Source organism: Sceloporus occidentalis, unplaced genomic scaffold (assembly GCF_023333645.1).
Source record: "Sceloporus occidentalis isolate IW3139 unplaced genomic scaffold, rSceOcc1.0.p SCAF_1, whole genome shotgun sequence".
NCBI classification, from domain to species: domain Eukaryota; kingdom Metazoa; phylum Chordata; class Lepidosauria; order Squamata; family Phrynosomatidae; genus Sceloporus; species Sceloporus occidentalis.
Genome location: NW_028316981.1, coordinates 302217280 through 302232741, shown reverse-complemented (window position 1 = coordinate 302232741; position 15462 = coordinate 302217280). Strand labels below are relative to the sequence as shown.

The window sequence follows — 15462 nt, the reverse complement described above, 5'->3', positions numbered from 1 at the left end:
ACACTACAAATATTTCCTTTTACAACACTCTTTCTTTTCATTTATTTCCCTAACCCTAGAAGATGAGCAAATTTATTTTTATACATACAGCAGGAGGTTTATCATATCATAACCAGGCCATAATAATTCTCATTGATTGCAATGAAATCATACGAATAAGGGCCAAAGTTAATCTATCAGAAGCTCTACAGATGATGAATTTAGCTAAGCACTCTTGGAAGTATGGGTTTTTTTTTTTTACTTTCTTTCCCAGTTTAATTCCCAAGATAATCACCTGATCTCAACGGTTATACTAAAGAAAGAAAATTCTGGATCCAAATGTGTCACTGACTACCAACATTTCAGCTATCTGAGAACTGCAAATGGGCTGTGAGATTCTGTGCCAGTTCTAAATACCTTATTTCTATTCCTTGGATGCTTCTCTGCTTTCCTTTAAAACACTGAGAACACATTATGTAGTCAGACACATGATTATATCTGATAGGGTTACACTACAGCCCTACTCAAAGTGCAAAAGCAGGTTAAATCAAACAGAGATGAAGGGAGCATGGTCTCCTTCCCTTATTATTGCTTCGCTCGTGTGAAAAACAATGGTTCTGAAGATAAGAGACTTTTATACATGGATGGTCTCCATGCAAGCCACAACCCCAGACAATCTAAGTTCTGACTGATATGTAGATCATCTCTGTGTAAAAAAGGCCCTGTTCTTCAGAATTTCTGCTTTCCCTTTTTGCATGATCCAAGTAATCATGGAGGAAGCCCACCATGCTTCCTTGCTCAGTTACAGTTTTTTTGTTGGTTTGTTGGTTTGTTTTCACACACCTGAATAGGGCTTAGAGCTGTTCTTATTTCAATAAGAAGAACAGGGTTTGGGAATGTAAAGGTTGTCATCAGTAAACCACAAGGGAAGGAATAAGATGAAAAACAACCTAGAATCCCTGTTCCACCAACAAAACAAAGGCTGTTTCTTTCTGAGAGACGGCATGAAAACTACCTAAGTAATTGTGGCTATGCTGAAAAGTGACAGATTAAAATAAAGTGGGTCAGGGCACATTTGGAATTCATTAGTATATATGATAACTGCATATAAGATTAAACAATTTAGAAGAAAATAAATGGTATATTTGATATATATAGGATATATCTGCTGGTTCACTACAATAATGACACTTGGGTGCACAGATGTAATATAATGCAAAGTTCAGATTGTTTTCCCAATCAAGTACACAATATATCACAATAACTGGTTATACACAGTACAGTGCAATAGCCTTGCTTATTTAATTATTAGAATAACAAAGACACACACTTTGTAAGAGCATCTTTAATTAATATTATTTCATATCTGGAATCATGTTTACTTTCAGCATCATAAAAGCACAAGTAAAGAGAAATAAAAAGCTTAATTTGTCCATTTAAAACAGTAATGTACTATAATAAAATAGCTACAATTTTATTTCCTTGAGACAGTATGACAATTATTGAGAAAAGTTGAAATACTCTATTTTACTTATAGTAACTACATCAAAGGCACTGCTAGATATTTAGTTCAGTAAAGTTGGGTCTTCATACAAAGAGCATCTATGTTGTGTGTATTGTACAAAACTGGGTGTCCATAATTAGGTGTATCACATCACCTGCACATAAAGTTATAAAGTTGTCGCTGTTATTGTACAAGCTCTCAAAATGGGATTTACAGGTGTTAATTATACAAATTCTATTTCTTCCAGTTTCATTCTCTTCAGGCATATAGGATTACTCTGCTGGTGAGTTTATTCTATCCAGTAAGCTCACCAGCAGATGAGTCTGGAAAGGAATGCACGTTCCATAAGCACACAACTGATTGAGTTTGTCATTTTCTATAGAACTTTCCGAGAATAGGTTCTCCAGAGTTTGTACCCAATTATTGTTAAGATATTGCCAGGAAAAAAATAATCTCTTTTAACCAATTCTTTCAATCTTCTGCAACATGGCAGAAAACAGATCTAAACACTTCAGAACGAATCTATTTACATACCCAAATGCACCTTACATATGCACCTTACATATAATTTTCCATTAACTCACAAAAGGGATTATAAAAGTTAGTAATTCTTAACAAACAGCAATGAAAATGAAGCGGAAATACTGGTTTCAGCCCTTATGTAGTAAATTATAGAAAACAAAATTAATATAGAAATTATTATGGACAATTCAGATCTTGAATTTTTGGCAAACAATGAAAGACAAAACAAGAAAAAGTTCTGAAGAAAATAGAAAAACTATAGGTTTTTCTCCAGGTCAGACCTATAAGGCCAACTTCTTTAAAATCTACTAGGTTAATGGAAACAATAAATTTCAGGAAGATTAAGGGGGAAATAAAGTCAACCTACCTAACGTATTATACAAAGAGACCAGCTAATGGTTCTTATTTGCTGAATGTGACTACCTGTCCTCCCTACTATTCCTCCTTACTATCATATCAGATACACAAACTGTCACATTTTAATTTCAGTTGTTAAAAAAATATTTATCCAGATACAAAAATAAAATGCACTGCAAATTACAAGTTGTCAGGGTTAAAAATCTACTTCTATTTGTGTGGGGGAGGATAAGAGAACAGCACAGACATGAATCATTCTCAGTAATTTGAGTGTTTCCATGACATCAATGGGCACTCGTCCAGGACTCTGTCGAAGCTTGTGAGGTACCAAAGAGACACAGCAACCAGCAGGAGATTGACTTTTTTTTAGGATTATGCTTCTTGTAAAGATTTCATCTATTGCATCCACTTTTACCACCAAAACGATAGCTTTAGAGATCATGAGTGAACATCCTGATAGAGTAAGCCTTTAACGTTTATTACATCTTTATTTTTATTCCCAGATCCAAACAAAAATCTATCTTTCTTCCAATTTAAAAACAAAATAATATTTTTAAAAATCCTTTAAAGATATGTGCATGCGTGTGTGTAAACATGTGTGTTTCTCTGTATTCACTACCAATTGTTGTTATGAAGCTAACAGACTTTTTATAAAAAGGGCATTTCATTTGTGTAGCAAAAAAAATCCTTTGTAAAAAACCCCATCCATTTAAAATTAGCTACACTCTTTATGTTGATTTTCTGCTTAAAATTCACTGGCACATTTGTTTCAGATAATAAAATTTGAAAGAGTGTTGATAATATGCTAAAGTAGGCTCTTTAAGTAACTATTTGTGTGCATGATTTTTTAAAAAGCTCACCCAGAATTTCTACACTTATGTTACAATATACATCATTCTCAGGTGCTGCTCAAACCCAGCAGTCTGGAATGTGTATTTCTTAACTGGGTTGATATGAATGATTGTTTATTTTTAAAGAGGCTGTGGGAGGGGGCTCTGTTTTTTAAAAAGATGTTTTTTCTACAGCAATGTAGAAACTCGACGCATTCACTGCGGAATTTTCGAGACAACCCTCCAGTACTAGAATGCGGCAGCCGCTGCGGATCTTTTTTGGCACAAAGACAATGGTGGCAGTGCCAAGCCCCATGGCTACAACTACTCAAAAGAGACATAAGGGTAGCATTAATCGCTGAAGTCTTTTACTGCATGGAATACTGCTGTCCCTATTTTTTTAAAAAAACAAACTAAATGTACTCATTAATATATAGTTTCTGTATAAGCATGGGGGTGGGATAATGAAATATCAACCAATAACATATCTTGTGAAATATCTAATTATTTCCCCCACTAGGAGGACCAATATCACACCAGCTGATAACATGAAACTTCTATCTTTGTATGGTTGTAAGCTGATAAGCAAGTCAGAGTTTCACAAGCAAACTGACCATAGTACTGGCAAATTTTTATTACAAGTGGTGTCTTTCAGAATGTTTCAAAGGAAATATATTATTAATAATACTAATAGATTTCCAAATTAAATGAGGGGGCATAATGCATGCTAACCAAAATATATGCAGAGAAAAGGGGACTGAATTGCCAAAGCTATTCTAAATGTTCACATCCATACATGCAATTCACATCCATACCATGCAATAAGCACACGCACACGCACAGACGCACACAAACGAAAAAGGAAGCTGCTCTAAACTGAACTCAATTGATTGCTTACTGTTCATTTGCAAGCATTTGAGATTTACAGTAATAAAAAAATTGGAAAGGAAAAAATGAGCAGTATAGGATTTCCAGTCACTCAATGAAAAAGCCAGTTGCTTCTCCATGGTGTGCTTTGAAAAATTAATCAAATTAAGTAGAAAATTTAAGCAACTAGCAAAGGATAAATGCAAGTCATCTAACTCTCACACATAATGTTTTCCCTTTGCTCTGAAAGATAGGGCACCTTGTCTTTACTCTGCCATGGAAAATAATATGCACAGGGCATCTCTTCTCTGACTGTTGGGGGAAATGGAAGATCCGTTATTGGTGTGAGGGATTTGGCTACAGTGTTCATGTTGATCTTACATCTTAAATTCTCGGAGAGTTTGGCTCAAGCTGCAAAATCCAGATACAATTATGAATGATCCCAAATGTAGAGTTTGTTGCATCAGTTTGGCTTTGGAAGAGACCTGGATGGTCAACAAACATTTGATGTGACAGGATTGGGAACTGCACAGTTTGAGAATTTCTATTTCTAATTTCTAATCTGTTTTTTTTAAAGCCATTTTCCCTATTTTCTATTTAGTTCCCCCTGAAACATAAACCCACCCATAGCGAAAAGTGAGAGGAGGCATAGTTACATTTCTTGTTCAACATCAACCCCTCTCTGCTGAAATTTAGAGCTCACTATGGTGATGTTCATGGGCTGTCTGTGCTTGGAGAAAACCTTGACCTAGCTGCCTGTTTGGCAATTTCACTTCTTAAAGTAACTAGCAATTATAGGGTTCAAATAAAAATAAGGGATCACATATTCAGCTGGCTATATGATAGCTGAAATTATTTTAGAATGCAGTTTACCTGTGTTATTTCTACACTCATTGCCATAACAGATACAGTCTGCCCTGCGTATCCACAGATAATTTATCAGTGGAGTGAAGCATCCACAGCTTGAAAATATTCAAAAAATATATAAATCCCAAAAAGCAAAGCTTAATTTTGCCATTTTATATAAGAGACACCATTTTACTAAACCACTGTATTTAATAGGAATTGAGCATCCACAGATTTTGGTATCCATGTGGGGTTCTGGACAAAACCCTAGAGTAAAAGAAGGGCCCATTGTACTACAAATCTGACGGGTACCTAACCCTTATTTTAGTAATTCTGATGTCTTTTCAATATTTTCAAGCTGTGGATGATTGAATCCATGGATAAAAAAATCTGTGGATACAGAGGGCCAACTGTAAATTCCAATGTTAGTTTGTGCTGAATTTGTTACTCTTATAAATCTAATGCTTTGCGATGATATCAGAATATTCACTGCATTCTTGTCCACACATACACCTTTTGTCCCATCAAATAGTCATCATGCCCAGTTCTGTATGGCCATAATCTCTTTATATTGCCACTAGCCTGTATGAGGCAGTGATTGTTGTTATAACTCTGGAAATGGCAAGATAGCATTGAATTTCAATAGTGCAGCACTCAATCTAAAAATTTTGGAGTACATACACAACTCTTATCACATTCTCTATGCAATGTCTTACTCTTATTCCTACTTTTTCTTTGTTGTCTTCATCCTCATCACATTCTATTTCAGCCAGGCAATAAACATCCAAAACCCCTTTCACATACATTTAAATATATATTTAAATATGTTATTTGAAATACATTTAAATATATATATACTTTAAAGAGGAAAACATGTCTTTGAAAGGTAAAGGACTTGGTACATAAGGTTTCCATGGCGTTACAACAACTCATAAACTGAATAACTCCCACACTTTTGGAGTCTCTTACAGCATTTGATCAAGACTTATCTCCTCTAACTCTATAGACTTTCCCCCCAACTTAGAATGTTACAAAAGACTTATGAATATAAAGAGACTGATTTATCATCAACAATTCACTTAAGCATTCTTAAGTATTGGAATTTCAGGATAATTAATATAGGAAAAATGATTAAGGAAATTTGCAAGCTTTTAAGCTATTTTATTAATATAAAAATGCACACTTATTTATTTTCAATTTACTTTCATTTCATGCTTGTCATCATACAGGCTTCAGGGATATAAAATTTGTAAAATATACACAAAATATAGTGTCCAGTCTACAAAAATCCCAGCCTTAACCTTCTGTGTGATTTTCTCTCTGATACTGGCTGAGACATTGTTCAATGTTGGTATGAAATTCCATCAACGTACCTATAGGAATGATCACCACAATGAGGTATTCCAGTGATGTTCTGGTTGCTTTTTTGGTATTAGGGAGTAGGACAGAGCTGTGCCTACACAAGCTGTGCCACAGTTGGGAAATAGAGAGACATTTGCATAAGAGGGTACTGGATATCACCTTTCACAAGGGGCAAAACTCAAAAGCAATCCTAGCCTAGTCTACCAGTTACATATCAAAGAAATGTCACATTAGACATGCATGCAAGAACTGTTAAATTTCAGATTTTCTCTCATCTTAAATTACTTAATTCAGATGTCAGCCAAGGTAACTGGAACTCCTATAGTTTTGGGGACACAGGATGTACAATACTCTTCTCATGCATTCCCTCATCCCTTTTCACATACAGAATCCTTCATTTTCTTGTTTTTTATATCCACAGCATGACCTTACACTTAAACCAGGCATTCTTTATTTAGTACTAAGCAGGCTTTCCATCAAAGCAATGTTCTGGAAATATTATCTGAATGGGATTCTTAAACCACGATGTGTCTGGCTTTGACCATGGTTTTTAGTTTTCTGCCATCAACAAACTGTTGTTAGTGCTAAAAAGAAAGTGGAGAGAAGCAACTGTATACAAGAGAAAAAGAGAGAAGAAATATGAATCTATGGTCCATTAATGATCTCCAAAATGTAATTCAGAAATCAGATTTTGTGACATCTGAAAAGGGCCATTACATTAACATCTCTAGGAGATGTGAAGAGTGACTAAGAAAGCACAGAGATGTAGCAAAACACTGAAGGTTGTTTTCATAATGTGGAAGACTAGCATAGGCACTGACAAGCAGTGGAGATTGATTGTTCCTTAAGAAACATTACACAGCAAATGCAATGTGCTATTAGACCAGAAGATTGTTCTGGTTAATAGAGTCATTAGAAGAGAAAGAAAATAAAAACCTTAGAGCCACATTTAATGTGAAGGTGCTTCAGATGGGCAGGTTTTTTTTTTTTTAATGTCAGCCTGATTCAGTGTGTCTGACACCTACAAAGCATCAAAGTACAGTGCTCTTTCTTACACTGATGCTGTTATTTGAAATAAAGTGAATGAATGGCAGCATAGCATGATAGGTATGTGTGTCATAAGTAAATATTGTGCAAGAATTCAGCAGTTGTTGGAACCTCTTCCTTGAAGCAGTTTTGCTGCAGCTTCCATGATGCTGCTGCACAAAAACAGCCTTGCAGCTTAAATAGCTGTTGCTTGAACAACTGCCATGAAATTGCCACTATGTACAAATAGATTACTGTTGGGCTAAGTTATTGGTAGTACATGTAAGTTCCTAACAGCATGCTACTTGTCCATTATTTTAGATTAAATTGATAATTTATATTATTATTTCTAAACTATTTATCCAATGCTGGTTTCTTCCCGCATGAAATGTACCCCCCATTTTTAATTTTTAAAATACAAGCAACATAACAATGTTGGTAAATGTCTGGAAGACATAAAAGTTGTTTCATGTATCAACTGACTTAGGATCACAAGACATGAAAGATATGATAAAGGAACAGGCTGGGTCAGATCTAAGTAACCAATCAATGTACTTGGGCCTGTAAGAAATGAAAGCACAATCTAGTCACAGAGTGATTGATTTTTTAGCCTAGGCTCTTGGCCAAATTATGATTTATTTATTTTTAGGTTTGTCGAAAAGGTATGAATGTTGGCTTGTTGAAATGCTATTTTCGAGGATCTTGTGCAATTTGGAACTCAAGAGCCAGTATGGCATAGTGGTTTGGGTGTTGGGCTATGTCACTGGAAACCAGGGTGTGAATCCCCACTTGACTATACAAACCCACTGGGTGACCTTGGGCAAATCACACTCTCTCAGCCTCAGAGAAAGGCAATGGCAACCCCTCCTTCTCGCCTGAACAAATCTTGTCAAGAAAGCTCTTTGACAGGCTTGCCTTAGGGTCATTGTAAGTCAGAAACAACCTGAAGGCACATAACAACAAGATGTAGGCAAACAGGAATAGGAGATTCACTGATACAGAGCTCCATGTATATAATTGTGGACTGATACAATTTAAGCATTTTTTTGTTTGTATAGTTTTTCCATATATCTAAATCTAAATCAAAGAATAAAACTGAACAACAATTCATGTCTCTCGTAACCAAAACCGATACTCATACATAAGAGATGTTACATTTATGGAGCACTTGCTTCCAACTATCTGATATTAACTAAGGGATCAAGACTCCCAGCAATTGTAAAGCTATATACATTGTCCCAGCCACAGAGTACTTTGGAGGATTCTGGCCTTAAACTGCATACAAACAATATAATTTTTTAAAAGAAATATTCCTAATACATCAAGACAGGAAACTGTGGTGCCTTTAGTAGATTCAGATCTAAGGACAATGAATCCTATGAGTCACACACGGAAAACAATCATCACAGTCAAAAGATCTTTAAAATATTTATATCCCATGTGTTAAGGAAATGTTATCCCTTCTGTAATATCTTTTTTTTTCATAGTAACTAATCATTCTCTGCAAATTTATTTCAGATTATCCAGTTTCATTTGTTAAGAAATCTCTCAGCCACAGAAGTCTGAGAGAGAAGACTTCTGTAAATCTAAATAATTTTTAAAAAATCTGACTTGTTGCTTATATAAATATAGGTTGATATGTGTATGCACACATATGCAATTTTAATTAATCCATATCAATTTGAGGATTTGAAATCCTACAAAATAATCTAAATGCTGAAGGGAACATTAAAATCTGAAAAATTAAACATCAAATATTAAATTGGGCCTATCTGTAAGATCCTTTACATCCAACAGTGATGCCACTAAAACCAATGGACCCATCCTTCTGATGAATCAGTTTTTGTTTGTGACTAACACTGTGGCAGAATGATTATGAAACACAACATTCAGTTCAACTCAGTAAGATTAAGTAGTGGCCAGATAATTACTTAGTACAGGACACTTCATTTTATTTTTGAAATGTTAAGCAGCATTAAACAGAGAAAAGAAACACCTGATTATTTCAAAACTTTGGAATGTCTTAATTACAAGCAATGAGTTGGATACAGGTTAAAACACAAACAATAGGGCTGGCAGAAGTTGACTTGCCTGCCTCCTTCACCATTCACAGAAAATGCCTCCACTTCATTTGGGGGGGATCTTGTTTTCAGGAAGCGGGAAAAGCTGTGGGAGGAGAAAGCGACAATAGCAAGGAAATCCACGAAATTTGATGCTCATGCCTAAATCTGGATCCATTTGGATCTGCCAGCGCTGTACAGGTGGTTAAGGGTCAGCAGCAAAGTGTTTGTTGCTCTTTAGACTGGAAACATGTATGTTAACGCCTCCATCAAATCTGGCAATCATGACAAACGTTGTCATCATTGTGGCCACCCAGATAAGACAGTTCCCCATGTGCTCTGCAATTGCCCCCCATACGCAACAACTTGGAAACATCAACATGATGCAGTGATGAACTGACTGGCTAAAGCAATCCCAGCCTCAATGGATACCATTTTTTGAAATGAAATATGACCTAGACAGGCAGCCAATTGAGACCACTTGTAGTCATCATGGATAAAAACCAGAAGGAGATACCTATCATGAACACAACAATCTATTTTGAGAACATGAAATCAGCCACTAGGGAGGCTAGAGAAAATAAAAAGCAGAAGTATGCCACTCTGGTTATGAGAATCTGTGGGGTGAGAAAGTGCTAAGCCAAAATTTGCACAAGTTAATGGTATCAGATACCATTAGAGGGTTCCAAGATATTTACATAGAGCACATCTCAGGCCGCCACCAGCAGGAGGAGCCAGTCTCTGCCTTCTTCTTTCTAAATGTTTAGAAAAGCAAGCCACAAGAGGCAGGAAAAGCTTAAAAGACCAATTTGTAACTTTATCTTGAGGATGGTGTGTAGATCTAGTTTGAATCATTGTAACATAAAATCCTAATTCAGACTAATTGCTTTGGAAAAGTAATTTTGTGTGCACACTGGATGTATTATGGCAATTCTGTTCACACTTACATCCAGGGGACACTTTACCAATTCATCTCCTACATAACACTCTCTGTAAAGGACTCTGGGGAAGATTCTAGGTAAAGACCACTGGGAGTTTTATGTGGTCATTTTTAAGCAGCTCAACCCAATTTACTTTCTGGATTAAAATGCTGATTGGAACACAGTTATCCTTTAGATCACAAACTTATCCAAATGTTGTGATGCAATTCTAAGCTCAAAACCAGAGTATAAAATATTAAACTCAGGAAGGTATTTAAAAAAACTGTGTACAAAAGAAATTGGCATATGTGGATTGGAGAAGGTTCCATGAAAATATGGGTATAATATGAAAATTTGAAGGCAAAAATGCATAAATTAGGTAAAATTTTCACATTTGTTTTTAAGTCACAGGGTTTTGTAGCAAATTGACAGGGCAGGGTGAATCTATGGAAAACTAAGAGCCAGATGTAGAAAATAACTGTCCTGTTCAGAAATAGACTTTTCCATCTCTAGTTTTAGGTTTCAAGCTTTCATGGCTATGGTTTCGGCCCTAAAATAACCCTTTGTGAATAAATTCCACATAATGACAGAATGACAGACAAAGCTTAATTTGTACCTATATTTACATGCATATAGACAAAATTCCTATAGACCCACCTAGCTGTAGATGCCTACCTATAGTGAAAAGACTGGAAGGAGAGGGAAGAAGAAATAAATCAAAGAACTATATAGTGCACCCTTTCTTTACGGGGGGGGGGGGGGGAATATGTTCCGGACTCCCCCGCGAAAAGCGAATTTCGCCTATGCTCGAGCCCCATTTAAATGAATGGAGCTCATGCACGCGGTGGTGTGGCTGTGTGCTTGCGCCATGGGGTGCACCCCATTGTTCCCTATGGGACGCGCTGCCCCTTCTCCCCATGTGGCTTTCAGCATATACATATGAAAAGCCGCGTATGATGCGGGCATACTGTACTTACTGATCTGCTGAAATCTTTACAATCATATTTCAATACGAAAAGCAGAACTTCTTTGGCTTTTATTCTGCCTGATATGTTTCTTTCAGAAGCAGGTTATGAACTTCTGATGCTTTCATTTATTCAAGTAGCTTTATTGGATACAAAATCAAAATGAAGAGGGACTATTTGAATCAATTGTATGAATAAGCTATGTTGCATAAGGCCCTGTCCAGATGGGCCCTTTGCCGCACATCCACAACCTGCTAGGGTTGCCTCAGGGCGGCGCGTGCACATGGCCCGCAACCCTAGCATGTCATGCACGCGCCGCAGTTACGCAGTGCCATACATACGGCATGCGCAACGATTACGTCGCAGCTGCACCACCTGTAAAAGGTGCTGCGCAGCTGTGACGTAACTGTGCCGTCTTTGGTGCTTTGCAGCGCTGCAAACAGGAGCCGCCTTGGGGAGTACCTTCTTTGCTACACAGCAGCGCTGCGCAATTTGTATGCTGCGGTGCTCCTGTGGAGCAGAGAGAGGCGCCGAAGAGGCACCTCTTTTTGGCAGTCTGTACCCCGCCTATGTTGGCTGCCAGTGTGTAAACCCCCAGATAAACTACCTGTGTGTTCACACTATATTCAGTAGGCTCTTGGTATCCACTGGGGTTTAATTTCAGGACACCTCCCCCAATGGATACCAAAATCTGTGAATGGTCAAGTCCCATTATATACAATGGGATACAATGGTACAGTAAAGTGGTGTCCTATATAAAATAGCAACATCAATTTTTGCAATTTTTTTGGTGAGGAGTATATTTTCAAACCATGCATGGTTGAATCTGTAGATGCATTATCTATGGTTATGTTGGACAAACTGTACCATAATTCTTCCTAAAATCAAATTATATCCATGACAGAAAATGCTATCTTATTGTGGTGCCCAAATAAGTGTTCTACAGTGGTAATTTTTTTTCTTTTCTTATCAGACTAAGATAAATTAAAGGAAAAGTATTATGGCACAATTCTCTTTGTCTATTCAGCAGTAAATTCTGAGACAGTTCATTAGAAACTTTAATACTCTTATTGAAGTGGGTATAGAAATGTAGACTAAATGTACAGTATTTCTGGATTTTATAACAGTTTCTTAACTTCAAGCTAGAAAACCCATCACCATCATCATCTTTGTTCTTGTTGTTTATATCCCTTCTTTCCCTCACAATTGGGACTCAAGCCATCTTACAAATCAAAATGAGTATAATACAGTTAAAGCATACCAAAGTCCAATATTAAAACACAGCTTTAAAAAATACCAAGCATACACAGAAGGGAGTTCCATAGGGGCAGCCACACAGAAGGCCCTACCTCTTTCACTGACCATGAACACCTCTGTTTTATCTGGATTTGTTTCAATTTATTTGCCCTCATCTGAACCATAACTGATGGTAGACATTGGCTTAGAAATGAAATTGCTTCCTTGGAGTTTGCTGAAAAGGAAAATTAAATCTGAGTGTCATCAGCATGCTTGTGACACCAAACACCAAGCCTCCAGACAACCTCTCCCAGTAGTTTCATGTAGGTTATGGGTAGGCAACTTTAGAAGGATAGAAGGCTGAATTAGCCCCTAAGTACACTCTGGAGCCTCCCCTCCACAACCACTTCTGGGGGAGAAATTACATTATTTTGCCCCCAAATGCCCTCTAGGGAACATGGGGGCATTTTCATATTTTCGGGCTCTCCTTTGCCATTTTTGGCCTGGGCGAGGCCTTTTTTAATATCAGGAAATGTAAAGCTATTTGTTTCAAAACAAGGCCTCCCCTGGGCCTAAATTGACCTGATTCCTGCAAATTTGAGGAGGGAATTTTGGGATGAAGCTTTTATTTAATTTTTAAAAGACTTTTGCAAACATTTGTTTGACCCAGGAAGGCCATAGTGGCCTTTAAACATGGTGGAAATGCTCTCCACACCCCACAGGACATTTTGGAGCATTTTTTTTTACCCTCAAGGGGGCCAGGGAGGCCAAAAAAATGATCCTGTGGCTCACACTTTTCCCAACCCTGATATAGATATTCAATAGCATGAGGGACAGACCTGAGCCTAAGGAACCCCACAAGGTTAAACAGGAATCCCTTAGCACTACATTCTGGTCTTGGCTGTCCAGGGCAAAATAGAGCCACTGAAAAAGAATGCCCCCAAGTCCAATCCTGCAATACAGCCAATAAAGGTACCATAGATCAGCAGAATCAACACTCCCTCTACCTTCTAATTCATGGCGAAGACTGTCTACATCAAAACCAAGATCCAAAGTGACCAGCAGCATGAGTAGAGCCAGACAGTACTTGGGACAGTCCCATGGATGTCACAGACACCATCAAATCCTGAGCTACTACGCCTGACAGAGCTGTTGAGGTCACCCAGAAACAGAAGTCCCAACACCAACCCTGAGTTAATTCAGGAAGGGAGACTGTTGAACAGTAGGGTTGGCAGTACATCAATAGAATCCTTATTATGTCCTAGCCATACACTTTCAAGTACATACGTGGAAACCTCGCAGACTGTGAAATGAGGTCCTGGATCAAGGGATTAGAATGAAATACTTTGGGAAAGTAACAATTTAGTTAATATAATTAAGGGAATATTAACATTAGGAATTGGTCGGTTGGAGAAACAATGAAACATTTTTAAAATTAATTCAGAAGGCTTCAAATTATCATTATCCAGCAGAGTAAGATGGTTATACTTGAGATCTGGTTCTTCCTATGTGACCATAGGTATGGGAATTATTTTGAAAATACTGTAGATGGCAATTTGCTACTTCATTGAATAATGAGCTGTGCAACACTATCACAAATAAATCAAAATATATCCCATAAAATGCTGGTAGTTTAACACCAATACCAGTGGCACTTGTTATATTCAAGCGTCCTACCATTGGCAAACTTTGAGAAAGGAAATTTTCTCCTTACACAATCTGCCCTGCACTCTAGGAACATCAGGGAAGTATTTACTGGAACATCATAGTGCTAGGTTTAAGACAACTTCCCACAGAGCGTTTACAGCAGCGATTCCAAAATTATGGAATGGCCTACCGGAAGAGATCCATTGCATTACTACCTTAGAGGCCTTTAAGAAGGCACTCAAAATGCATCTCTTCCAGCAGGCTTACCCATCAGATTCTATATAAAAGCTGATGACAATATCCCATTCTTGACTATGATCACTGACTACTGATAAGCTGATTTTAGAGAACTAATAGGAATTGGTCAATTCAATACATATTAGGGTTTTATTGATTGTATTAGTATTCTGTATTATTTGTATTGCCTTGTATTATTTTATTGTTGTAATCCCACCTCGATCTTTGGAGAGGTGGGAAATATAAATAAACTCTATTATTTTTATATTATTATTAATTCCCCCCCCCCCATACAGTGGGCCCTTGATATCCACTGGGGTTTGGTTCAGGATCCCCACCCCTATCCCCATGGATACTGAAATCTGCAGGTACATAAATCTAATGAAATACAATGATGTAGTAAAATGGTTTTCCTTATACAAAGTGCATTTTTTAAATCTTTTTTTTTTCTTTTGATTTTTTTTAAGTTGTGGATGGTTGAATCAATGGAATAGAGAGGCCCGGTTTACTGAATTATTTTTTTTCCTTTACTGTTGCACTAAAAGAAATTTGGAGGCTATTTTATATATATATATATATATATATATATATTATTGCAATTTGGCACTGTAATGCCTGTGCAACATTCAGTGGCTTATAGGATCAAGATGAAAAGTATTGTGGCAGTCAATCTCTAATTCTTGTGGGAAATAGCCTTAAAATGGGAAATAAATGTAGTTGTTACTGCTAGATCAAGGAATTCCTGGCAGATACGGTGGTGATACTGGCTAGGGAGAATGCCAAAAACCACTGAGTGCAAGCTGCAGCAATTCTACACTGATGTGGATGTTTCTAGGTGTCACTATAAAGAAAAAGTATCATTAGTCCATATTAATGTCTAGTAACCTCCATAGAGGTGCAGTATAGCAGCTAAATGGTATGGGAAGTTCTACTTGGGTTGACCTGGAAATGGAAAATAGAGGGCCCTCCTTTTTTATAGATCTATAAATATCTCATAAATGAAGCCCTTTGCCAGTAGATGAAATTCTGTGTCAAGATTCATCCTTGTTTTTTATAAACTTTGCTCTTTATAAACCTTATTTTCTTAATCTGGTGTAGATTTTA

The 15462-nt window shown here is 37.0% G+C and overlaps 1 protein-coding gene across 12 annotated transcripts in view; it reads right to left on the bottom strand.

Annotated features, from left to right (window-relative positions):
- Nucleotides 1–15462, bottom strand: part of TCF4 (transcription factor 4) — a 416494-nt gene that overhangs the window by 221528 nt on the left and 179504 nt on the right. Inside the window, exon 2 of one of the 12 annotated variants that reach the window (XM_089497349.1) lies at nt 9385–9459. The exons of the other annotated variants lie outside the window; for them this stretch is intronic. Coding sequence (XP_089353475.1) covers nt 9385–9400 — 16 coding nt within the window. The 5' untranslated portion in view covers nt 9401–9459. The remainder of the gene's footprint in view (nt 1–9384; nt 9460–15462) is intronic. 12 annotated transcript variants of the gene reach the window in all.